Source organism: Microcaecilia unicolor, chromosome 11 (genome assembly GCF_901765095.1).
Source record: "Microcaecilia unicolor chromosome 11, aMicUni1.1, whole genome shotgun sequence".
NCBI lineage: Eukaryota > Metazoa > Chordata > Amphibia > Gymnophiona > Siphonopidae > Microcaecilia > Microcaecilia unicolor.
The window spans coordinates 22731922-22758276 of record NC_044041.1 but is presented as its reverse complement, the minus strand read 5'-3'; the positions used below and the strand labels follow the sequence as shown (position 1 = coordinate 22758276).

At 46.4% G+C, this 26355-nt stretch overlaps 1 protein-coding gene across 1 annotated transcript in view; it reads right to left on the bottom strand.

Moving 5' to 3' along the window:
* Positions 1-2596: 2596 nt before the first annotated feature.
* Positions 2597-26355, bottom strand: part of HPS4 (HPS4 biogenesis of lysosomal organelles complex 3 subunit 2) — a 53845-nt gene continuing 30086 nt past the window's right edge. The window contains exons 8-14 of the mRNA XM_030219215.1: positions 23785-23821; positions 19961-20057; positions 18212-18453; positions 17010-17764; positions 11516-11648; positions 8030-8138; positions 2597-3078 (exon numbers count right to left, since the gene is read on the bottom strand). Coding sequence (XP_030075075.1) covers positions 2907-3078; positions 8030-8138; positions 11516-11648; positions 17010-17764; positions 18212-18453; positions 19961-20057; positions 23785-23821 — 1545 coding nt within the window. The 3' untranslated portion in view covers positions 2597-2906. The remainder of the gene's footprint in view (positions 3079-8029; positions 8139-11515; positions 11649-17009; positions 17765-18211; positions 18454-19960; positions 20058-23784; positions 23822-26355) is intronic.

The window sequence follows — 26355 nt, the reverse complement described above, 5'->3', positions numbered from 1 at the left end:
GATCCGCCCCTGGTGGCAGCCGACCTAGGATCATCACTGCCTTTTATAGAATTTGGGGGTAAGTCAATCATACCAATGCAAGCAAAGTTTGTCCATCGCAAACCCGAAGGTGGTCTTTTTGTTTGTTACATTTGTACCCCGCGCTTTCCCACTCATGGCAGGCTCATTTCGTCTCACATTAACAAATCACTGCTTTGGAACAGCTGAATACTGCGCACGCCTCCTGTGGCACATTTACTGTGAAATGAAGGCTTCCATTGGGGTGCAGTGAAAGAACTTTGCTTGCACGGATACAGTTAACAGATAAGTTCAGCGTATACAAGTTATATAAAAGCTTTTTAGACTTTCCTTCTAGAGGTGTGCAGGGAACATAATCTGGTCCCCATCTGTAGTCAATTCTTTTCCATCCTCGCATCTTCTTCCCCATTTCCCATTATTATTGCTACCATCCCTCACCATCCCCCACAGTTTTCTTTCCCATCCGCGTACCAACCTGCAATTAAAATCTCTTGTAAATTCAAACAAAACATAAAATGCGTCCTATAACTTGCTAAACGTTAACACAAAACAATAAGCATTACTTTGTTAAATATGAAAGAAAATCATATTCTTATTAAAATTGTCTTCTTAAATATCAAAGTCCATAATGTTCTCACAGGCTACCATTTCAAACTATGTAAAAATAATAAACCATCCACACAGCCAGAGCTCAGTTCTGTTCTACGTTCCTCGGTTGTTCATCCTGAAACTGAAAAAGAACATTCTGATGATGTGCTGGCGGTAAGAGTTCCAAGTAGAGGTACGCACGGGGACATAATCTGGTCCCCATCCCCTTCTTTTCCAACCCCACCCCATGTCCATCATATTGCAACCGTCTCCTCATAATCCCCATGGGTTTCCTGTTGTCCCCATCCCTATGCACCCTTCTATTTCCTTCTTAAGTTAAAACTTATGAAATTTTATATGATTTTTGAGTGAAAATTTGCACCCTATACCATTTAAATTTGAGGTGTTTTCTTGAGCCAGTAGTGGGAGGCGGGGATAGTGCGGGGCAGACTTATACGGTCTGTGCCAGAGCCAGTGGTGGGAGGCGGGACTGGATGTTGGGAGGCAAGGATAGCACTGGGCAGACTTATACGGTCTGTGCCAGAGCCGGTGGTGGGAGGCGGGGATAGTGCTGGGCAGACTTATACGGTCTGTGCCAGAGCCAGTGGTTGGGAGGCGGGACTGGTGGTTGGGAGGCGGGGCTAGTGCTGGGCAGACTTATACGGTCTGTGCCCTGAACAGCACAGGTACAAATCAAAGTAGGGTATACACAAAAGTAGCACACATGAGTTGTCTTGTTGGGCAGACTGGATGGACCGTGCAGGTCTTTTTCTGCCATCATCTACTATGTTACTATGTGTCCTTTTCTTGGTTTGATCTTGGTTGGACAACTGATTGTTCCTCTGTAGTTGGTGAAGTAAAGTGGTCTTAGTTTGACTGGCTAGGTACAAAACCAACCCTCTGGAGACACTGTCCCCCATAAGAACTCGTCATTATTATAGAAGACCAGAAACCTTAACCACTTCTGAATGCTGCTGTCTCACTCGCTGTCAAGTCCAGGTTTCTGGAAGATTTTCCAGCTGAAACATTCATTTTCAAAAGCATACCATGATAGTTGGTCTGCTCACATCAGCAGATTTTGAATGCTTGACAAGGACTTAACATAGTAACATAGTAGATGACGGCAGAAAAAGACCTGCACGGTCCATCCAGTCTGCCCAACAAGATAACTCATATTTGCTGCTTTTTGTGTATACCCTACTTTGATTTGTACCTGTGCTCTTCAGGGCACAGACCGTATAAGTCTGCCCCGCACTATCCCCGCCTCCCAACCACCCGCCCCTCCTCCCAACCACCGGCTCTGGCACAGACCGTACAAGTCTGCCCAGCACCATCCCCGCCTCCCAGCCACCAGCCCCACCTCCCAACCCCGTCCAGCACTATCCCCGCCTCCCAACCACCAGTCCCGCTGCCCACCACCGGCCCTGGCACAGACCGTACAAGTCTGTCCAGCACTATCCCCGCCTCCCAACCACCAGTCCCGCCTCCCAACCCCGGCACAGACCGTACAAGTCTGTCCAGCACTATCCCCGCCTCCCAACCACCAGCCCCGCCTCCCAACCCCGGTACAGACCGTACAAGTCTGTCCAGCACTATCCCCGCCTCCCAACCACCAGTCCCGCCTCCCAACCCCGGCACAGACCGTACAAGTCTGCCCAGCACTATCCCCGCCTCCCAACCACCCGCCCCTCCTCCCAACCCCGGCACAGACCGTACAAGTCTGTCCAGCACTATCCCCGCCTCCCAACCACCAGTCCCGCTGCCCACCACCGGCCCTGGCACAGACCGTACAAGTCTGTCCAGCACTATCCCCGCCTCCCAACCACCCGCCCCTCCTCCCAACCACCGGCTCTGGCACAGACTGTATAAGTCTGCCCAGCACTATCCTCACCTCCCAACCACCAGTCCCGCTTCCCACCACCGGCTCTGGCACAGACCGCACAAGTCTGCCCAGCACCATCCCCACCTCCCAACCACCAGTCCCGCCTCCCGATCCTGACTAAGCTCCTGAGGATCCATTCCTTAACTTAACTTACCAATTTCCTCCTTCTATTAATGGAATGTGAGAATCGTACCAAGAACTATAAATATACTAAAATATTGAAAATGAATATGATGCAGCATAAAATTGTGAGTTTTAACTGTATTCTAGCTAGTGAAAAGAGAGGTTTCTTTTCACTTACAGAACAGCCTTTCCAAGCGGGTGCGACGTGCCCTCGGTTTCTTCCTCAGTCTGTATGTACTATATATTTCATTAGCAAAACCGAGTTAAATAGTGTAATTGTAAAAGAAAAGAAGGATTAAAGCAAGTTGACTCCATGCTTGAGCAGTTTCTGTTTGGCTTTCCCCGGTAAACTGAAGGCAGTATCGAGAGGGTTAGGCACGCCGGAGTTATGAATTGGAACGGCCAGTTGTTGGAAATAGGTTTCTTGAACTGGACTCTGGCAGCCATAAATGGCAGTGGACGCGTTCCTGAAGGGTAATAAACATATTCAGTGCATATATTAAAACACAGTTACAAAACACTGTTTTAAGACAAGATTAAAATGAGCAATTATAGTACATCGAGGGCTATTTCCAGCCTGGCCTTTCCCCTGTTCCTCAGTATAGCTTGAAAACCCAATTTCCTGAAGATTCCACCCCCCCCCCCCCCCCTCTGGCAGGGACACAGGTACAAAGTCTCTGCAGAGTTTGCAGGTGGAAACTCCTCACTGGAAAATACAGATTGGTAATTAAAAACAAAACACTCCTTATGTACATTGCCAGGCCCATCCGCTTTTCCCACAGGGATAAGCACGTGCTGTGAACAGAGTGCACACGTTGCTTTAAACTGGGTGGAGGGGGGAGGAAGAGGGAAATCTTCAGAAGGCTCTGTCCTTCGTATCAAAGATAGGATGATGGAAGATTGATCATGTAACTTGCATGCCAAGGAGTGGAGGAGTGGCCTAGTGGTTAGGGTGGTGAACTCTGGTCCTGAGGAACTGAGTTCAGTTCCCACTTCAGGCACAGGCAGCTCCTTGTGACTCTGGGCAAGTCACTTAACCCTCCATTGCCCCATGTAAGCCGCATTCAGCCTGCCATGAGTGGGAAAGCGCGGGGTACAAATGTAACAAAAAAAAAAGTGTCTTAATGACAATGCCAGTTTTAAGACTGTGTCAAATTGTGATCGATATGTATATTTGGTGTACTTCTATGCAATGCCAGCCAAATCTAAATAAAATCCCATTTTTCTTCCAGGTCCCCAGATAAAACAATAATTTTAAAAATAATTAAAATTTGGTACTGTAGTGTAAACATGGAATACCATGAGGGTGGGTATACTAGACACGGCTCTATAGAAGCCAATCCCTTTCTTTTCTGGGAGGGGGGGTTGGGGGGGTTCTTTAATTCTCAAAAGGTACCTGCAGTCTATATGTAGCACAGCTTGACAGAGAATTGCACACCCTCAGGATGTGTGGAACCAACAAGCTGCACCCTAACAAAGGTACTTGAACAAAAGGCTAACAGCCAGCACTGTGAAAACAAAACACAGCATATGCACAAGTACCTGTCACAATAAAACAGTAAGCCAAAAGGGTTTGCAAGATCCAACCTTGGCAGCAAAGAAAGAGCAGACCATGTAGAAATGTAGACTTTATTCACTCTGCCGTCATCTACTATGTATGTTACTCAAGCCCCTGGGTCCTTACACACACATGCCCGACATGGCCACGTTTCTCCCAAACGGGCTGCTTCAGGGGCAGTAAATTACTGTAAACATACATGTATAGAACATACAGTATCAGTCATAAAAATCGACTCAAATCAATTCTCTCTCTTTTGGGGTTAGAAAGCCCCTTTGGGAAGCCAGTTGTATAATTTCTTCCATATCCTTTTACAGAGCCGTTGCAGGATCTGATTCTAAAGGGATATAGTCATTTCTGTCACCAAGTCGTCTGTGAAGTTCCTTAATGTAATCCGTCCTGTAACACAATGCTACCCCCTTTGTCGACGGGTTTTATCACTATCGAACAGTTGGTGAAGAGTGATCTGACTTAGAAAGGTTGTAGAAACGTTGTTTTTCTTTCTTCTCAAGAAGATGAACTTCATGAAGAACCCACTGATTGAAAGTATGGATGGCTGGATCGATGGCACCTGGAGGGATTCATGTAGAAGGTTTTTTGACGATGGAGAAATCAATGTGTGATGGTGAATTAGTGGAAAAGGCTTGAGACCTTAAAAAGGCCAACCCTTGTTTGAAAACCATTACAGTGAACAGTAGGAACAAAAGAAAGACCCTTTCTTCAAACGTGTATCTCTATTTCTGTAAGTGCAGTGCGAGATAGATAAAAAACCGGAATATCTACTTCCAACTGTCGTTCTTGTGGAGTTGATATTGGCGATATTGATGCATTCTATCTTGGTGGAATCTGTAGTTGCTTCATCTATCTCCATCCTTTTTTAAAATCCATTTGTAAGTGAAGGAACTTTTACAATATTGAGTTATCTTTATTTTTACACTCGTTTTTACCAGTTTGGTGAAGTTTGAATATTTACACCACTAGGTAAGCCCACTAATGTCTGTATCTATTGGTTCCTGCATATCTTTCAGTGTGGTTTTAAATGTTTGAATGACATTTACCAGTGATTTAGGTTTTTAGTGATGAATTTATTTTTTTAATTATCATTTTAATGTGAATGATATTTTTTTCATTATCATTAAGATTTGATTCAGTTTTTATGACCGATACTGTAAGTTCTATACATGTATGTTTCCAGTAATTTACTGCCCCTGAGGCATCCCCTTCGGACGAAACACAATCAAGTCAGGTATGTGTGTATATTCACTACTCATGCTCCCAGGTCCTTAAAGTCTACATTTCTACACAGTCTGCTATTTTCTTTGCTACCAAGTACCTGTCACATATGCTGAAATAGACTGGGGCGAGGGGGCCACCTTTACCAATGTGAAAAGGAGGCAACTACCCCAGGCCCAGCTTATCAGGGAGCCCATGAGCAAAAGCAGCCCTGAGCACATGGCTACTGTGGTTCAGAATCTTTCTTCCTCCTCCCCTGGTGCAGTTTCTTCCCAGAGATCAAAAGAAGCAAAAATGCATGGAGTCACTGTCAGTCGACATTGCTGATGATTCTGCTAGTCTCATCCCTCCTCTGATCTAACTTCCTGTTTCTGAGGGGTGGGACTTGCACAGCCAACAGCAGTGAAAACGGAGGGTGGCTCTGCACTTTTACGTTGCTTTTTATCCTCAGGAATATCTTCGTTTATGTAACTGTAGTTCACTATTTTATTGTAAACTGCTCTGGATCCTTTGGGGGGAGAAAGCAGTGTAAGCCCAAGATTAGAATTAGTAAACTGCACTGCTGGACCAGGTTGGTGGTGGTGGTGGGAGGGGTCTGGACCAAGGGGGAAGGCCCATCCATAAAAATTGCCGATCTTCCCATGGGAGCTTAATGTGGCCCAGTTAGAGGTCTCCTGTAGTAGAGCAAATGGGTCTCGGTGATGGAGAACTCTCAAAAGGGTGGAAGTGCAGTGAGACCTTTAATAGAAGTTAACACCTTCGCTGTTTCAGAAGTTGAATGTGTACCATAATTAGTAAATGAAACAAGAATAATAGTTAAAAAACAAGAATGCAAAGCTAAACCTTAGAGATCTGCGATTAAAAGCAGCTTTCCATTTAGAAGTGGAAAGGAAAGGTAGCCAATGGGACTCCCAAGACATAAATGGAAAATAAGCTTCTACTTCAGCATTTATTTTATTTATTGCATTTCTAGCCCACATTTTCCCACCTCTTTGCAGGCTCAATGTGGCTTACAATACATCATGAATAGTGGAAGCATATAAGAAGATAAACATTTAGCATTATAGAAGGATTAAAATGAAAAAGATAGAACATAACAGTAATTTAACAAGCAAACATGATAATGATAGCATAAAGGAATCCTGTGCAGAAGGAATGGATCCTCAGGAGCTTAGTCAAGATCGGGAGGCGGGGCTGGTGGTTGGGAGGCGGGGATAGTGCTGGGCAGACTTATACGGTCTGTGCCAGAGCCGGTGGTAGGAGGCGGGGATAGTGCTGGGCAGACTTATACGGTCTGTGCCAGAGCCGGTGGTGGGAGGCGGGGCTGGTGGTTGGGAGGCGGGGATAGTGCTGGGCAGACTTGTACGGTCTGTGCCAGAGCCGGTGGTGGGAGGCGGGGCTGGTGGTAGGAGGCGGGGATAGTGCTGGGCAGACTTATACGGTCTGTGCCAGAGCCGGTGGTGGGAGGCGGGGCTGGTGGTTGGGAGGCGGGGATAGTGCTGGGCAGACTTGTACGGTCTGTGCCAGAGCCAGTGGTAGGAGGCGGGGATAGTGCTGGGCAGACTTATACGGTCTGTGCCAGAGCCGGTGGTTGGGAGGCAGGGCTGGTGTTTGGGAGGTGAGGATAGTGCTGAGCAGACTTAAACGGTCTGTGCCAGAGCCGGTGGTAGGAGGCGGGGATAGTGCTGGGCAGACTTATACGGTCTGTGCCAGAGCCGGTGGTAGGAGGCGGGGATAGTGCTGGGCAGACTTATACGGTCTGTGCCAGAGCCGGTGGTTGGGAGGCAGGGCTGGTGTTTGGGAGGTGAGGATAGTGCTGAGCAGACTTAAACGGTCTGTGCCAGAGCCGGTGGTAGGAGGCAGGGATAGTGCTGGGCAGACTTATACGGTCTGTGCCAGAGCCGGTGGTTGGGAGGAGGGGCTGGTGGTTGGGAGGCGGGGATAGTGCTGGACAGACTTGTACGGTCTGTGCCAGAGCCGGTGGTTGGGAGGCAGGGCTGGTGGTTGGGAGGTGAGGATAGTGCTGGGCAGACTTGTACGGTCTGTGCCAGAGCCGGTGGTTGGGAGGAGGGGCTAGTGGTTGGGAGGTGGGGATAGTGCTGGGCAGACTTATACAGTCTGTGCCCTGAAGAGCACAGGTACAAATCAAAGTAGGGTATACACAAAAAGTAGCACATGTGAGTTGTCTTGTTGGGCAGACTAGATGGACCGTGCGGGTCTTTTTCTGCCGTCATCTACTATGTTACTATGTTATAGAACATATTAGTAGTTTAACAAGCAAATATTGTAAGGCAGTTCAGGATATTTGTATTGTAGTTCATATTTGTTGGTCTTTGTGGTATGCCTTGTTAAAGAAATGGGTCTTCAGTAGTTTGAGGAAGTTGGTTAGTTCATAGAGCGTTTTTAAGCTGCGCGGCAGCGTGTTCCAGAATTGTGTGCTCACGTAGGAAAAGGCTGAATCATGCATTAGTTTGTATTTTAGACCTTTGCAGTTGGGGAAGTGAAGATTAAGGAGCGTGCGGGATGATTTTTTGGCGTTCCTGCGTGGTAGGTCTATCAGGTCTGACATGTATACAGTAGTAGCAGCTGCAGCAAAGATGCATGGTGTAGAGAAAGCCAGGACTTACCGGATCATTATTTCATGAGCGGTCTGAAGCCGACTGAAGTCTGAGTGGATCAGACTGATGGCTCTGAGGAAGTGGCGGTCCAGAGCATTGGGAATTTCTGGCAAGTTGGCTTTAGAGAAAAGAGAAAAATCCCAAAGGGGTGAGAAAAAAAATATATTTCTGCTTTTGTCATCGATGCACCAGATGAAATTCCAACCCTACAAAACACACGAAAACTCCAGGTTTGCTTCTGACGGGGCTTTTAACAGTTACAAAACAGTTCACAGTTACGTTTATTTATTTCCACTTCTTTGTGAAATCAGAGGTGTGCAAAGCTCAGGGGAGTCAGACAAATATTCCAAAAGGCATCCTACCGTGTTTCCCCAAATATAAGTCACTGTCTTATATTAATTTATCCTCCCCAAAACGCGCTAGGTCTTATTTTGGGGGGATGTCTTATTTTTCTGGGATTGTGATCGCCCCCCCCCCACCCGAGGTCGCCCCCCACCGTCACTCGGGAACTAACCTTAAACTCCTTTCACCTTCGCAACGCAAGTTCCCAGCAGCAAGCAGCAGCAGGGCAGACCTCTCCTTCCTTCCATGCCCCGCCCTCGCCTGACGTACCGTTGCGAAGGTGAAAGGAGTTTAAGGTTAGTTCCGGCGTGACGGAGGGCGGGTGGAGGGGGGACCCGGCGACCTCATGTGGGGGGGGGGGGGCGACCTTGTCCAGCTCTCGGCGGCCCTGCTGCAAAAAAAAAGTTTGCTAGGTCTTATTTTCGGGGGGGGGGGGGGGGGGGGGAGGCCTTAAATTTACAAATGTAGCAAAATCGCTACTAGGTCTTATTTTCGGAGGATGTCTTTTTTTCGGGGAAACACGGTAGATATGAAGGAAAAACACTTCAGGCTGCACAATATTTAGCCACTTACATAACTCCAACTCATTCATATCTACTACTGTACCCTTATTACACAACCCAAAGCCTTTTGATCATATCGTTCCCCTCTTCCAACTGGAACACTGGCTCCCCATTTCAGCCTGCATTAAATGTAAGATTCTAACTCTTCTCTTCAAGGGTTTTCTTCCCTTATACCCCAATTATATCAACAGATTACTCATTCCCCATGTTCCCCCTAGAACTCTCTGCTCCTCCCATACAGGCCAGTTTTGTACTCCCTCCCCCTCCCTACATTCTCCTTGGCTCAACTTGTGCCTCTGCCTTCAGTTATAACATAATGCTTGTTATATTCCGCTAATACCAACTAAGTTTTAAGAAGATAACATTAGGATAGTCATCTAGGAAATTCCAATAACACCACCTCAAATGACAGTTTCTCTTACAGTTTCAATTATAACGTTCATATCTGCGAAACAAAATAGTCTTTATAGCCTTTTATAGCTAGACAGAGATTGTAAAGTGACTGGTCATATACTCCATATTTTAGCAGCTTGATAAACAAAAGATGAATTAGGACGTTTCTTAGATTTGTTCCCCTCGGATTTTCGTAGAGACCATCTTGCACATACAGATGAGAAATGAACCAAATCAAACATATAAAAGGCGAGTGTCGTACTCACTCGCAAATGCGCAGTAGAGACTTCCCTCTCTGCCCCGCCCCTGCATCAATACGTGATGAGGGGGGCGGGACAGAGCGGGAAGTCTCTACTGCGCATGCCGCAGACATACTCGCAACCGCTCCGCCCTCCCCCTCCGAGGTCACTGCTACCGCTCCCCCCACCCGGAGTCGCCGCCACCGCCGCCCCTCCACCCGGCCCGAGCACTGTCTTTCTTATTGAACTTACATCGCACCACACAGACGCAGCAGGCACATCAGCAAAGCTGCCGTCGGGACGGGCTTCCTTCTCTGCCTATGTCCCACCCTCGCCGCGTTACGTCACACGAGGGCGGGACACAGGCAGAGAAGGAAGCCCGTCCCGATGGCAGCTTTGCTGATGTGTCTGCTTCGTCTGCGTGGTGCAATGTAAGATCAATAACAGACAGTGCTCGGGCCGGAGGGGGGGTACCGGCGGCGACTAGGGGGGGGCTCGGAACCCCCCCCCATTCCAAAACTAGCCCGTTTACATGGGCTCAATGGCTAGTTAAACATATAAGAAAGTGTGTCATCATGAAAAACCCTAAAAATAATGCAATAAAATTGAAATAAAACCCTTGCCTTTATTGGTAGCCAGTGCAATTGAATATATAAGGTAGACACTTTTTCAAATTTGCTTAAAGAAATATCAAATGGATAGAAGCGTTGTATAGTTTGCAGTTGTCTTAGTGCATATTTAGGGCAATCTAAGTAGATAACATCACTAGGATTCTCATTTTGTGTCCTCTGAAAAAGAGGACACATGCCACGCCCCTGCCACGCCCCCATCACGCCCATAACCCGCCCCACCACGTCCCTTTCGGGTCCTCGTTCCGCCCCCTATTCCCCTCCCCCGTCACATAGTCCCCTCCCCCGCCCCCCTGTCACATACCCCCCCCCCCCTTCACTTGCTATCTAGCCCTGGTGGTCTAGTGACGTGTTCGGGGCAGGAAAGAGCCCCCTCTTTCCTGCCCGGAGCGCTGCCTGCCCTTGCCTGCATCCTCCTCGGTCTCGGCTGGGGATTCAAAATGGCCACCGAGAGTTGAAGCGGCCTCGCGAGACTTCAACTCTCGGCGGCCATTTTGAATCCCCAGCCGACCGAGAAGGATGAAGGACAATGGAGGCAGCGCTCCGGGCAGGAAAGAGGGTCTTTTTCCTGCCCCAAAGACGTCACTAGACCACCAGGGAACATGGTAGGGAAGGGGAGGGGAGACCAGACCAGACCCATGGCGCTGATCGCCCGCCCGCCCCCACATTTGTCCAGAAATCTGGACAAATGTGCGTGTGGGCAAAATCCGCTGGACACCCCGGACATGCCCTCAAAAAGAGGACATGTCCGGGGAAATCCGGACGAACGGTAACCCTAAACATCACAGTTCTCAACTTATTATAGTACAAGGGATTTAACACCCAGTCTGGACTGTTCCCATTGAATTCGTTGTAACCTCCTTAGTAACAAAAACAATCTTTTCACCAAAGAATTTACTTGAGGTTCAAGCGATAAATTATTGTTGAATATTATTCCTAGTATCTTCAATATAGATGAGAATTTAGAAACATCTTTTATGGTCATTGAGCAAAAACATCATGGTCCCAAGCTCTAGAACTCCTTCCTCGTCAGCTTCGTCTTGAAGCATCAAAGCCCAAATTCAAGACGCACCTTTTCTCGGAAACTTTTGTTAAAGCTGCCTAGACATTTGGATTTTCATCTGTCCCACCCTCCCCTCCAATTAGCCTCTTTTTTTCCTCTTTTGCCGTTTTCATTTATTGCTGCAAACCGCATCAAATCCAGCAATGGGCCCTTGCGGTATATCAAGAGATTGTAAATCAAAACAAACAACATAGAATGTTTCAGAACCTACGTATGGTGCATCAAAGAGTAAAACGGTGAGCTTTATGAAATAAAATGAAACATACCGGTGAGCACATTCTGAATGCAATCATAGTGTGCAAAGGTATAAGTTGCTTTTGCAGAAGATGCCCGGTCTTTGGGCAGCGTCTCCTTTAGATGAACCTCTAGTCCGTTAAGGGATGCCAAGCTGCTGTGGTACTGTGAACGTAAGACAGTTGAAGTCTGTTTTACAGGTGTGATTTAGAACGTGGGGTCAGCCAGTCAATGGGCTGGGTATGTCACACGTTGAATAGCTACAGTGATGGAACTGTTTTACATGGTGGGACCCTACAATTAGACTGGCTTGCAGGGTTTGCAAACAGCCTAATTCATGGTTTTCTGAGGTTCCTTGTAATTGAAATCATACGGTACTTATTTCCCACGCTATTCCCAGAAAGGTTTACAAAGCATTCTACGTTTTAACTTCGGAGAACCTTAGGAGACTTCATATACAATATCATAACAAACTAGTTAGAGAACATACATTGCAAGAAAAGAGGGAAACAGAAGTCCTAAAGGCTGGCTCAGGCCCAGTGTGAGACAGTGGCGTAGCTACGTGGGGCCTGAGGGGGCCCGGGCCCCCGCAGATTCGCCCCTGGCCCCCTGCCGACGACCCCCCACCCGCCACCAACCCTCCCCCCACCATCGCCGCCAGCCCCGCTACCGCATGATTTACCTTGATTGCTGGCGGGGATGCCCAAACCCCGCCAGCCAAGAGTGTTCTTCAGCGCTGGAGTTAGTAAACTCCGGCGCCGTCATTCAAGAAAGTTCGTCTGAAGGATCAGCTGGTTTTGACGCCTTACGTCCTGCACCGTGCATGTAGCCCCGTGCAGGACGTAAATGCGTCAAAACCAGCTGATCCTTCAGACGAACTTCCTTGAATGAAGGCGCCGGAGTTTACTAACTCCAGCGCTGAAGAACACTCTTGGCTGGCGGGGTTTGGGCAGCCCCGCCAGCAAACAAGGTACTTCATAGGGCGGACGGCGGCCGAGGGTTGGTAGCGGGAGGGAGGGAGGGAGGGGGGGGGAGTTTAAGAGTGTCGGCGCGATCGAGCGGGGGGAAGGGGGGTTGCCGGAGGGGGGGAGGCGGCTTAACAGTGCCCCCCCATCTCGGGCTCTGGCCCCCCCTCCTGGCAAGGTCTGGCTACGCCCCTGGTGTGAGACAATTTAAAAAGGCATATTTTCAAAGCACTTAGCCTTCCAAAGTTCCATAGGTTTCTATGGAACTTTGGAAGGCTAAGTGCTTTGAAAATATGCCTCAGTTTGCTATGCCCTCCTCCCTACCACATCAAAAAGGAGAGAGGGAGGAAAGAGGACAAAAGTGCATGTCAGGATGGAACTTTTGGTTTAGTCATATCCGTTACAATCATACAATGCATTCAAAAAATCGAACAGAAAAGATAGACATACCTATAAATAAGTTACAAGTTTTTTGAGGGGGAAGGGGAGGCAATTTTCAAACTTGTTTATGGTTGCCTATATTTGATATACTGCCTTTGTGTATTTACTCAAGTAAAAACCTCATACCCAGGGTATAATAATGGCTGAGCTGCAAACTGCATGCGGTCTTCCATAGCTTATACCGTTTAAACCAAATGGCGAGCAAGGATTCCTAGGGGTGCGTTTAAATCAACGGAGGAAACCCGTGCATGCACATGACATTTTCACATGCATTTGTGCTATTTTTATCCCTCTAAGTCAATCACACAAAAGAGCAGAAGCAAAGAGTTTGGCACTTTTAATGTGTGTGCTTTACTTTAACTTTCAAAGAAAAGCTTCCCACACATTTTCTTTTTGAAAATTTGCACACAGTTTGCAAGTCACCTAAAAACCAACTCCCTCATGAGGTCATTTTCAAAGCCACTCTGTGGAGAAAGGGTTTTAGGAGCAAAAATTACCTGGGTATACATATGGGCAAGAGTGCCTGACGAACTCAGGACAAAGGAACTAAACTTTTTTAAATGATTAGGAATGCTCAACTCGATACAAAACAAAGCATGATGGATAAAGCAGGGCTTTTTTTGAGGGGGTACTTGGGGGTACTGAGTACCGGCACCTTTTCCATTGTCTGCTAAAATTGACCCATGGTCCCCAAGTTTTAATGAAAGACTCTACACACCAATTCTGCCTTGTCATAGATTCTGGTTGCAGGGGGCCTGGCTATTGTGGGGAGGGTCCCTCAGTGATCACCTCACCCCTGAAGGGTGGACTAGCATTTGAGTACCGGCACCTTTTTTTTGCTAGAACAAAATGCACTGGGGTAAGAGGGACAACTGACCAGGCCCTACTTAAACGTAGAGAACAGCAAGTGGAACTCAAGTGGCCAAAAGAGCAAAGGAAGCACTGAAAGTCCCACCAGTCTCTCCCCAGCCCACCTTCATTTCCCCCTCCCCACAGCCCATCTACACTATGCTCTATCCCTTCCAGTCAGCCCCTCCAACCAGTTTTCAACTTTCTCTCTTCCCTACCTATCCCATTCACGCCACACTCTCTCTCTTGTCCACTCCCACTACTTTCTCAACTCCTCTTTCTCTCTATGCATAGTTTGACTTATTATGTTTGGGGGTAGTTAAGCATCAACCTCATTAAAAAAAAAAAGAAAAAAAAGTTATCCCTGGTGTCTAGTGGGGACCCCGACCCCTGGTCAATCCCCCCCACCTTAAGAGAGGTAGGAGCGATGCCCACTTGCTCCTGCCTGTGGCACTACTGTTTGCCATGTTGTATTGTATTATAACATTTATAACCCGCACTTTCCCACTTGTCAGCAGGCTCAATGCGGCTTACATAATATAGCTAATTTACAAGATAAACAAAATGAATAAAATATCTAAACATCTATATAAATAAAATCCCCCCTCAAACGTTCTGAAGCTCACTCCGTGGCAGTGAAGTACTGAACTCCTGTACTCTGTGTAGGCTAGGCTATGTGGACCACTCACCCTCACTCATAGTCCTGCCCTCAGCCACGCCCCATTTGCACATAAAAAGCAACCTCAACGTTCTAAACTTTGTGGCTTCAGGGTTCGTAAGTTCGAAGCTCTGTAACCACTTTTACAAACCATCTAACTCTGCCCCGCCCTCACGTCAAAACGTTATGACGTCGGGGGCGGGTCATAATGAACACAACTACACTAAGCTACTCAAGCCCATTGCTTCATCTGTGTTTTCACTCCCCAACGCTGCCGTCACTCCCACACGCTGTAAACGAGGCACGCGTCGCCCCCCCCCCCAAATCCAACCCCCCCCTCTCTCACACATGCCCGTGCACATCACCCCCCTCCAAAAACGCCAAACCACTCCCATGCCTCCACCCGCCCAACGCCCCTCTGCTCCCCGACATACGCTCCTCCGCCCATCCCCAATACGTGCACGTCGGCCCCCCCTCCAAAATCGCCAACCCCCTTCTACTACCCTCCCCTCCTCTTACTGGAGTCCCAGCCGCAGAACTGAAGGGCAACGTACTTCGGAGATTCTGCTGCCTTCCGTTCTGTTCGCTATGAGCTCTGTGCCCTGATTGGCTGGTCCCGCCCTTGCCAATCAGGGCACACAGCTCATAGCGAACAGAACGGATTAAGGCACCAGAATCTCTGAACTACCTTGCCCTTCACTTCTACGGCTGGGACTCCGGTAACAGGAGGGGAGGGTAGTAGAGGGGGGTTGCCAATTTTGCAGGGGAGGGGGCCAACGTGCACGTACTGGGGATGGGTGGGGCCTATGTCGGGGGGGGGGGGGGAGCGGAGGACCTTGCTAGCGCCCGTTTCATTTGTCCCTGAAACGGGCCTTCATTACTAGTAGTATATAAAGAGGTGAACAATAAAAAGGATAAGGGAGGAAGGTGGTAGAGGTACGGAACAGGGAGATGGTGTAAGTTGGGGTAATGTGTTGTGAGTAAGGAAGAATGTATAATAACGGTTCGAAGAGGGATGAATTCAAAAGGATAAAAAACATATTTTAAGTTCTGACAAGTAGTAGATCCAGGTATCACAGATGAATATCTAATTTAAGTCTCGTCATATGTGTAGGCTTGCTTAAGAAGTGTGAGTTTTCAGCAGCTTCCGGAAGGGTAAAAGGCCACTGACTGTTCGAAATCGATCTTGGCAAGGTGTTCCAGAGCTTGCTGCCTATAATGGGGAAACTGGATGCATAATATGTTTTATACTTGATTCCTTTACAGTTGGGAAGATGTAGATTTAGATAAGTTCCAGAAGATCTGGAGCGATTCCTGGTAGGAAGGTCAATTAGATTGTACATGTAGGGTGGGGAAGAGTTAAGGGAAAAGTTCTCTTACATAGCAGACTGGCCATGCTCCGTGTGCAGAAGGGAGCCACCATTTTGGAGATGATGGCCCAGAGGCAGAAACAAGTGAGCATCGCGCCAGCCTTATTTGAGGTATGGCTCTGGGGGTGGCTTGGACAAGGAGTCGGGTGTCTTCACTAGATACCAGGGACTTTTTTTTTAATTCTAGCTGGGGGGGGTGGGGTGGGGGAAGAGGGGTGCCACTAAATAGGAGGTCATTTTTAAAGAGGGAAGGAGGACTTACAATCTAAGGGGTCAATGCAGAAATCCTGGCGGTAGAGCTGACTCAGCCCGAAACTACCTTGCAGGATACAACAAATGAGCATGCAAAAATTACTGTCATGTTAATATATATATAAATACCAGTGGCATAGCTACGTGGGGCCACAGGGGATGTCAGACTCACAGAAACAGAACGAAGCCTTGCAGATCAGCCAGCGGCCGCGTTGCTGGCTGATCTGCAAGACTTTGTTCTGTTTCTGTGAATGAAGTCTTGCGCCGGAAGAAGAGGACCTCGGCTGGCGGGGGTTGGGGTCCCCCGCCAGCAAAGGTGGGGGAGGGTTGGCGGCACGAGGGGGAGTCGAGAGGGTTGGCGGCGGGGGGGGGGGGGTCAAAGTTGTTGTTGGTGGTGGTGGCAGCGGTCGGCAATGGCAGGGGGGGGGGTGTCAGCTAAAATGTGCCCCCTCACCTCAGGTTCTGGACCCCCCTCCTGCTGAAGTCTGGCTACGCCCCTGATAAATACATACATACATATATAGCCAGTCAACAGGCTAAAGGGGAAAGGTGGGAGCAGTAGCCTAGGACAGAATATTGGGAGTGCCCAAACACCACAGAGCTGGCACCTATGCCTCAGGATGGACTTCTACCAGGAACAGGCAAAGGCATCCCAAGGGCTTGTGTGTGTTATAAATTATGTGAAGATGTTCCTAAGATTTGCTGGGACACTGTGTAAGTGCCTTTGGAGGGTGGTATTTTATAACAGCAATTATGCAGATATATATCAGATATATTCCTTCTATAAAACATACTTAATTTATGTGTATATCTGCCACACAAATTAGGTGATCTATTACAAAATTACTCTTTTAATATACAAGTAAACACTCATCTTTTTGTGGCTTCTAGCACACTTAGCTACAAATACATCTTTACAATCTTGTCAACTCATTACACATTTGAATATATTTTTCTGGGATTTAAGAACTGTATTTCCATTTTTGCTTACCACATCTTGAACGGAATCGCGCTCATGCTGAAACTGCTTTTCTGCCAGCAAAGACAGCACCAAGCCTTCAACCGTGTGGATGTAAAGATTCATTTTCACCAAGGCGGTGCTGCCACCCGAGTGAGCAGAATCCACTGCTGATGGCTGGTCTGTCGCTTCTGTGGAAGGCTGGACGGGTTCATTTTCAGACAGAAATACAGAGTCCTCTGTGAAGCTGAAAAAACTGTCATTTCGTCTAGCACCGCCAGCAGACATTTTGGCCGGCTGGTCAGCGTCCTCGCCCTCAGCTGGCAGCCTTTCTAACGCCAATCTCTTCTCATCAGCGTGAACTGGATCTTTGTCTGGGACGCTCTGCTGCAACAGAGCATTGGGATCTTGAGAATCTTCCTTCAAAGAGCTGCCATAACCGACCTGTTTGCTTTTGTTTGACTCATCAGTGAAACCACATGTTACAGAACGGCTTAAGGGCACTTGGTGACTGTTTAGTTCATTTGGTTCACTAGTGTCCCTGTCATTTACAGATATCGCTCTGGACTCTGTGTTGTACGCAGTGAAGGTACCGTCAAGCGTCTCATTGTGACAGCTTGACTTTCTAGTTTCCTGACGATATCCAGGACTAGCTCGATGAGAAGTATTTTGTACAGGTCCTGCATGTATTTCAGAACCCTGCAGTTCATCTCTGGATATAAGGGATTCTTTCACGGGAGAAGGATTTTCAGTGGGTTCCACATTCATTTCAGGGTGCTGACGTTCATCTCTGGATATAAGGGATTCTTTCACGGGAGAAGGATTTTCAGTGGGTTCCACATTCATTTCTGGGTGCTGACGTTCATCTCTGGATATAAGGGATTCTTTCACGGGAGAAGGATTTTCAGTGGGTTCCACATTCATTTCTGGGTGCTGACGTTCATCTCTGGATATAAGGGATTCTTTCACGGGAGAAGGATTTTCAGTGGGTTCCGCATTCATTTCTGGGTGCTGACGTTCATCTCTGGATATAAGGGATTCTTTCACGGGAGAAGGATTTTCAGTGGGTTCTGCATTCATTTCAGGGTGCTGACGTTCATCTCTGGATATAAGGGATTCTTTCACGGGAGAAGGATTTTCAGTGGGTTCCACATTCGTTTCAGGGTGCTGACGTTCATCTCTGGATATAAGGGATTCTTTTACGGGAGAAGAATTTTCCGTAGCTGGGACAACACCCCCTTCAAGTACACTTGCATCATTTAATGCATTGTCTACTTTCTGGTCCGTTTGTGACAAACTATTAGGATGCATTAAGCTGCCAGCAAGTTTGGATGTCATGTTTTCAAAAATATTTGAATTTTCAGCATTACTGTTTTTTTCTGCTTTGGACGCCTGGTCGGTTTCATATGAATCCGAGAGTGTTCTGGAGAGGCGTGAAGAATTCCTCTCCATGGATTTTCTTGAAGAACTGGAAAGTCTAATAAGACAGATGATATTTCATTAGACAACATATCTAGAAAAATACATAAAAATGCAGAACATTTGAGCTAATCAGTCTGCATACTATTCCAGTTATAAGCTTTTTAATAAAATATTTTTAGAGGTCTTTTTAGTAAAAGCTCAAGTCAAAGTTACTCAGAAAAGGCAATATACATCAAACACAAGAAGTAAAATACACTATGTACAATAAATCTCTTCTCAAACATAAAGGCCCAAACAGGAATATTTAGGAAAAAGAGTCAGGATGGCAAAGAGCATATGTGAAATTAACCGTAGGGAGATGGGCTCTGAACCCAGGAGAGAGAATTCACTAAGGAGTAAAGGTGAAGCAGATGTTCTGTGAAAGTATACAAATGATAGTTAAGGTGAGAAGAGTGAAATTATACCAGACAAGTAAAAAAAGCCCGTTTCTGACACAAATGAAATGGGCGCTAGCAAGGTTTTCCTCGGAGTGTGTATGTTTGAGAGAGTGTATGTGAGAGTGACTGTGTGAGAGAGAAAGAGTCTGGGTGCGAGTGTGTGTGTGAGAATGAGAGTGTGTGCAAGTGCATATGTGAGACACAGAGGCATATTTTCAAAGCACTTTGGGAGGCTAAGTTCCATAGGTTTCTATGGAACTTTGGGAGGCTAAGTGCTTTGAAAATGAGCCCGACAGTGTGAGAGAGAGTGTGTTTCACACAGATACAGTTTGTGCGAGAGAGAGAGTGTGAGACACAGACTCTGAGACTGAGTGTATGAGACCAAGAGAGTGTGTGAGTGACTGTGTGACACATAGAGAGTGAATGTGATACAGTGTGAGACACAGAGTGTGTGAGAGTGAGAGAGAGAAAGACATTGACTGTGAGAGAGAGTGTGTGTGAGAGAGAGTGTGTGTGTGTGAGAGAGATACCTCCCTCCCTCCCTCTGGTGTCAGCGCGTTACTGTGCAGGACGCTGAGCTCTGGCTGTGCTTCAAGGAACTGACCAATCCTATTTAATAGAATGCACCTCCAACATTCTGAAGCCGAGAAACCTCGTGTGGTTGGTCACTTCTGCTTGTGATGAACCCGGAAGTACGTGATGTCAATTCAGGAGATGGATAGAGAGAGCAGGAATGCCTCAGCCATGCAGTCAGCTACAGAATGTTGGAGGTGCGTTTTATTATATAGGATGAGATCACAAAATCACATATAGCTCAGAAAAAATATCCACATAACTTACTACACGTAAATATGTCGGGTGAGTGAAAGCGTGCGTGGACATTCGCTTTCAAAATCCAGCACAATGCACGTAGTAATAAAGTATACACATATCATTTACGAACGCAGGCAGGTATAAATTAAAATAAATCAAATTGCAATTTGAGGCAGCTGTTATATTTTGAAATTGAGTTTTTAAAACTCCTTTTCCCTGTTACTTGACACACACGATTTGCTTGTCTGGATCTTTATTGTAAATGACTACAAAGAACAATTTACATTTTTTTTTTTAAAGAGCAATACCTACCTAGTCATCCACTGAACTGGGAACTGGCGGAGGGCAGTAGCTTCATCTTCTGTTAAGAAAACCGAGACTATGGCAACGTCTTTGGGCAACTTGGGATCTGTGTTTTAAAGTGAAAAAACTTTAGAGTTGTTTAAGGGTACTCTACGGGCATTTTTTTGCGTCTTAAAAATGAGGATCTGTGCAAAATCAACATGAAATGTAAAAGCTTAATATTCTGCAAAGCAGAGGATACTGTTTCAATAAAAAGGCAGTTTCCCATCATATCAGATTATTACCCAAAGCAGACTGCAAAATAATTTACTTAAGCGGGTGGTGATACATTCAGATAGCACTGTATGCAATATGTGTGAACATTAACTCAGCCACCCCCCCCCCCCCCCCCCCGGCACCTAACCTTTATACATTTCAGGAAATCTAGACTGTCCCAATTTGACTGCCCCTACTTGACTGACTGTACATTTGTCCTTTAGATTGTAAGCTCTTTGAGCAGGGACTGTCCTTTTATGTTAAATTGTACAGCGCTGCGTAACCCTAGTAGCACTTTAGAAATGTTAAGTAGTAGTAGTAGTAGTAGTAGTGAAAGGCCCCGGTTGACTCCCAACTCCAGTAAAGGCTCTTCAGGGTAGCTGGGCAGACAGTATTAACAGCCTCAGAGGATGGGGGAAGGAGTATTAGCTATTAAGCTATGACGGCTCATAAGGGATCATTTATAAGTACTCGCTTACTTGTGAAAGGTAAACAGGCGCCTACTTTGGGGCTATGTTAATAAACACGACATAGGTACCTATACGTCTTTTATAAAACAAATTCACAAAACCGGCAAAATAAAAGCAACATAAATTTACACCTGCTCCAGAGTTGGTATAAACGTATACATGCCAACTACAATGAGCACAATCTCAATTCTACCTGTGCTACGTCCCAACTCCTCCTCTGCTCACCTGTGTAAAAGCAGGAGTTAACATTCTCAGCGCCTACTTTTACATAAAAAAGGGGTTACACAGCCGCTGGATGACCGAGGGGTAAAAGGGGCGATCAAGGAAGACAAAGACGTAGCGAAGAGATTGAATGAATTCTTTGCTTCGGTCTTCACCGAGGAAGATTTGGGTGGGATACCGGTGTCGGAAATGGTATTTCAAGCGGACGAGTTGGAGAAACTTACTGACTTCACGGTAAACCTGGAGGACGTAATGGGGCAGTTCAGCAAAGTGAAGAGCAGCAATCTCCTGGACCGGATGGTATTCATCCTAGAGTACTGATAGAACTGAAAAATGAGCTTGTGGAGCTACTGCTAGTGATATGCAACTTATCCTTAAAATCGAGCGTGGTACCGAAGATTGGAGGGTGGCCAATGTAACGCCGATTTTTAAGAAAGGTTCCAGGGGAGATCCAAGAAATTATAGACCGGTGAGTCTGATGTCAGTGCCGGGGAAAATGGTAGAGGCTATTATTAAAAACAAAATTACAGAGCACATCCAAGGACATGGATTACTGAGACCGAGTCAGCACGGCTTTTGTGTGGGGAAATCTTGCCTGACCAATTTACTTCAATTCTTTGAAGGAGTAAACAAACATGTGGACAAAGGGGAACCGGTTGATAATGTGTATCTGGATTTTCAAAAGGCGTTTGACAAGGTACCTCATGAAAGGCTACAGAGGAAATTGGAGGGTCATGGGATAGGAGGAAATGTCCTATTGTGGATTAAAAACTGGTTGAAGGATAGGAAACAGAGAGTGGGGTTAAATGGGCAGTATTCACAATGGAGAAGGGTAGTTAGTGGGGTTCCTCAGGGGTCTGTGCTAGGACCGCTGCGTTTTAATATATTTATAAATGATTTAGAGATGGGAGTAACTAGCGAGGTAATTAAATCTGCTGATGACACAAAGTTATTAAAAGTCATTAACTCGCAAGAGGATTGTGAAAAATTACAGAAGGACATTACGAGACTGGGAGACTGGGCGCCTAAATGGCAGATGACGTTTAATGTGAGCAAGTGCAAGGTGATGCATGTGGGAAAAAAGAACCTGAATTATAGCTACGTCATGCAAGGTTCCACGTTAGGAGTTACAGACCAAGAAAGGAATCTGGGTGTCGTCGTCGATAATACGCTGAAACCTTCTGCTCAGTGTGCTGCTGCGGCTAGGAAAGCGAATAGAATGTTGGGTATTATTAGGAAAGGTATGGAAAACAGGTGTGAGGATTAATGCCGTTGGTTTTCGCTCCATGGTGTTCAATTCTGGTCGCCGCATCTCAAGAAAGATATAGTAGAATTGGAAAAGGTGCAGCGAAGGGCGACTAAAATGATAGCAGGGATGGGACGACTTCCCTATGAAGAAAAGACTAAGGAGGCTAGGGCTTTTCAGCTTGGAGAAGAGACGGCTGAGGGGACACATGATAGAGGTATATAAAATAATGAGTGGAGTGGAACAGGTGGATGTGAAGCGTCTGTTCACGCTTTCCAAAAATACTAGGACTAGGGGGCATGCAATGAAACTACAGTGTAGTAAATTTAAAACAAATTGGAGAAAAGTTTTCTTCACCCAACGCATAATTAAACTGTGGAATTCGTTGCCGGAGAACGTGGTGAAGGCGGTTAGCTTGGCAGAGTTTTAAAAGGGGTTAGATGATTTCCTAAAGGACAAGTCCATAAACCACTACTAAATGGACTTGGGAAAAATCCACAATTCCAGGAATAACATGTATACAATGTTTGTATGTTTGGGAAGCTTGCCAGGTGCCCTTGGCCTGGATTGGCCACTGTCGTGGACAGGATGCTGGGCTTGATGGACCCTTGGCCTTTTCCCAGTGTGGCATTACTTATGTACTTATCATGAAAAAACTTTGTAAAATGGCTCTCGTACAGGGCAACGTTCAGATAGACCACGTAGCTGCAAAATAGCTGTGTACCTTCTATGGTGGTATTTTCCCCTCACTTTCCACACTGTTTTCTAGCAAAAGTTTGTCCGTAGATACAACAAGTGCACAGATGTAACAATCTGAGTCATGACCCTCGAAATACCTCCAGTCAATCTGGTTAAAAGCATGCAAGCTGTGGAAGCTGAGTGGGGGAAATTTTCGGTCAAGATAAATTTACCTACCCCACAGTAATGAAAGAGTACAGATGCTTTGAAAATTAGCCATGCCCTCAGCTCATCGTAGCCACATAGGATTTAAAGCACACAGAAGCCCAACCGATCTGAGGCCAGCTGGGAATTCATTTCATCTTGGAAGGAGGGCACATTTCAAAGTAATTTAGATTTAAAAAAAAAAAAAAAAAAAACGGACATCTAAAAATCTGCTCTGAAACAGCTTAATGGAAGAATTTGGCAGCTCTGGAGAGAAAACTCAAGGATTTGCTTTATAACTGTTCGATGGCATAAATATTGTTTTGTAGTTAAAGCCTACTAACTCCAATCTGTTGTCAGATTGAAAAGCTACACTCTCCACCAAAAACTGTAATTTTAGCAAAAGCAGAAACCCTGAAGACTCTTGGTGATAAGGAGGAACAGACTCAGATCTTCGCCTGCCAGCTACCTACTGCCTGTGCCAGTATATTTGATTTAATGCCTGATCTGCTGTCACCAGAACCATACCAAGGGCGATACAGCCTCACAGTAGAAAAACAGGCAGGAGAGGGGAGACAGAGTGGCAGTGAGCAACTGCATAAGTTGTTGTAATTATAGCTTGGGATGGAAACAGCTGTCACAACCAAGCTGGATAGTTCTACTAAAACTATTCATTGTGGACTTCAGACCCATGAAGACCAGTGTTCAGACTTTCTCATTGCCCTGTAAAAATATTTTACCTCTTGAAACTATCTTACCTTCTTCTGTAAACCTATTTTCACAATGAGATTCATTCTGAAAAATAAAAAAAATAACCACTTTTTAAGAAGTAGTTTCGTCTGCAGGGTAAAACACACAACCACAGGGAGCAGCGGGAAGGTCTGTTTTGCTACCAAACTGAATGCAGGACTTGGTGTGGAGGAGTGGCCTAGTGGTTAGGGTGGTGGACTTTGGTCCTGAGGAACTGAGTTCGATTCCCACTTCAGGCACAGGCAGCTCCTTGTGACTCTGGGCAAGTCACTTAACCCTCCATTGCCCCATGTAAGCTGCATTGAGCCTGCCATGAGTGGGAAAGCGCAGGGTACAAATGTAACAAAAATAAAATAGATACTATTGGAGATTCTACATGGAATGTTGCTATTCCACTAGCAACATTCCATGTAGAAGGCTGCGCAGGCTTCTGTTTCTGTGAGTCTGACGTCCTGCACATACGTGCAGGACGTCAGACTCACAGAAGCAGAAGCCTGCGTGGTCACATTGGTGATCTGCAAGGGCCGACTTCTACATGGAATGTTGCTAGTGGAATAGCAACATGCCATGTAGAATCTCAAATAGTAGCAACAGTGGAGGAGTGGCCTAGTGGTTAGGGTGGTGGACTTTGGTCTGAGTTCGAACTGAGTTCGATTCCCACTTCAGGCACAGGCAGCTCCTTGTGACTCTGGGCAAGTCACTTAACCCTCCATTGCCCCACGTAAGCCGCACTGAGCCTGCCATGAGTGGGAAAGCGCGGGGTACAAATGTAACAAAAAAAAGAAAATGATGGGTGGCAAAGTGTTTCCCCCCCCCCCCCCACCTCCCTCCCTGCCAACCCCTTCGTTGTTCTGCCATTGCTCTGCCCTCGAGGGCGGGGCCCGGAGCGATTCCCCCCCCCCGCCTCCCTCCCTGCCAACCCCTTCGTTGTTCTGCCATTGCTCCGCCCTCGAGGGCGGGGCCCGGAGCGATTTTGGTGGCTTCACCACCACGAACCTTCGAACCTTTTCGAAGGAAGTCAGGGCTTGGCTTCACTGACATCAGTGTCCTCAGAACGTTGAGGGTGAGTTTTATTATAGTAGAAATGGCCCAGCTGTCTCAACACAGGTGCTCCTCCTTCGCAGGGCCACAATTTTGGTCAGTTCTACCCTGGGTCTTTGCCCGCCTCCGCACCCTTGAGGCGGCTCCTTTCCTCAACCCCTCGGGAGCACCTAGCCAGCAATTAGCTTTTGGAACTATGGTTCAAGCCCATGTCCTCCCCCCTGCCACAGTGTCACCAAGAGCAGAATCTGGAACTCTGCAGCAAAACAGTCATGGAAAAACAGATGGACAGATAAGGCCAGATCAAGAGACCTTCATTTTATTCTTTTTGAGAAAAAAATACCTACACATTGAAAAAAAAAACCATCAAAGCAGTGCCATTAGCCGTATCTCAGATTTTGGGAGGGGCTATTGCCAAAATAAGTGGGCACAATGTTCTCCTCACAGCCTGCCCCCACCTCAACTCAAAATATTAAATACCTGAGCTGGGGGGGATCCTCAAGCCCTACCAGCTGAAGACCTCCTTGAAGGCACTCTGAAGTCCCTCCAGGGAAGCTTGGCAGTTGACGGCAGCTTTACTGACCCACTCAATGCCAGCACTTGGCACATGCTCAGTTTTAAGGCATGTGCCAGGTACAAGTATCGGACAGCTCACTACAGTAGCGGCTGACTTCCAAGCTGTACTGGAGGGAGTTTAGGGTGCTTTCGAGGACATCTTCAACTGCCGAGGCTTGGGGATCCCCGCAAGCGGCCACAAGGGTATGCCGCTTATAGGTGAGCCTCAGCCCAAAGTGGGTGGGCCAAATGAATCAATGTGCACGGAGTGATATGCCTTGGTGTTATCTACCTGTTGAAAAAAACGTTTTTCCGACTGATTCTAGGAAACGTGTGAATGAGAAGAGGTGCTGGACCGCTAGGAAGGGATTAAGATTACTTCATTCCAATATGACTTAAAACACAATATATTGAACTTCTACATTGCGATAAAGCTAAATTTATTTTACTTATTTATTTATTGAGATTTATTAATTGCTTTCTTATGAAGATATTCACCCAAGGCGGTGTTCAGCAGGTATAGTTTCCACAAAAACCAAAAGCAGGAAGAAAACTCCTCTGAATCCACGATACACAAAGAGAAGTAGGGGATAAACGCAATGTCTTCCAGTCAATGGGTGGATGAAAAACACAGCACCAAACAGCTAGCTTAATAAAGTCTGTGTTTTTCATCCCCCATTGACTGGAAGACATTGAGGCATATTTTCAAAGCAGTTTGGGAGGCTAAGTTCCATAGGTTTCTATGGAACTTTGGGAGGCTAAGTGCTTTGAAAATGAGCCTCATTGTGTCATCCCCTACTCCTCTTTGTGTAACAGCAGGTACAGTTTAACACAAGATTAACAATTTTGTTAACAGCGTAACAACAGTAAAATGGCCAGCTTTAAATATAAATACAATAAATGGAAATGGTAAATATAAACTTAACAGTAGTTTTTTGGTTTTTTTTTTTAACTGTTTAACTTGTATAATGACTACAAAATGC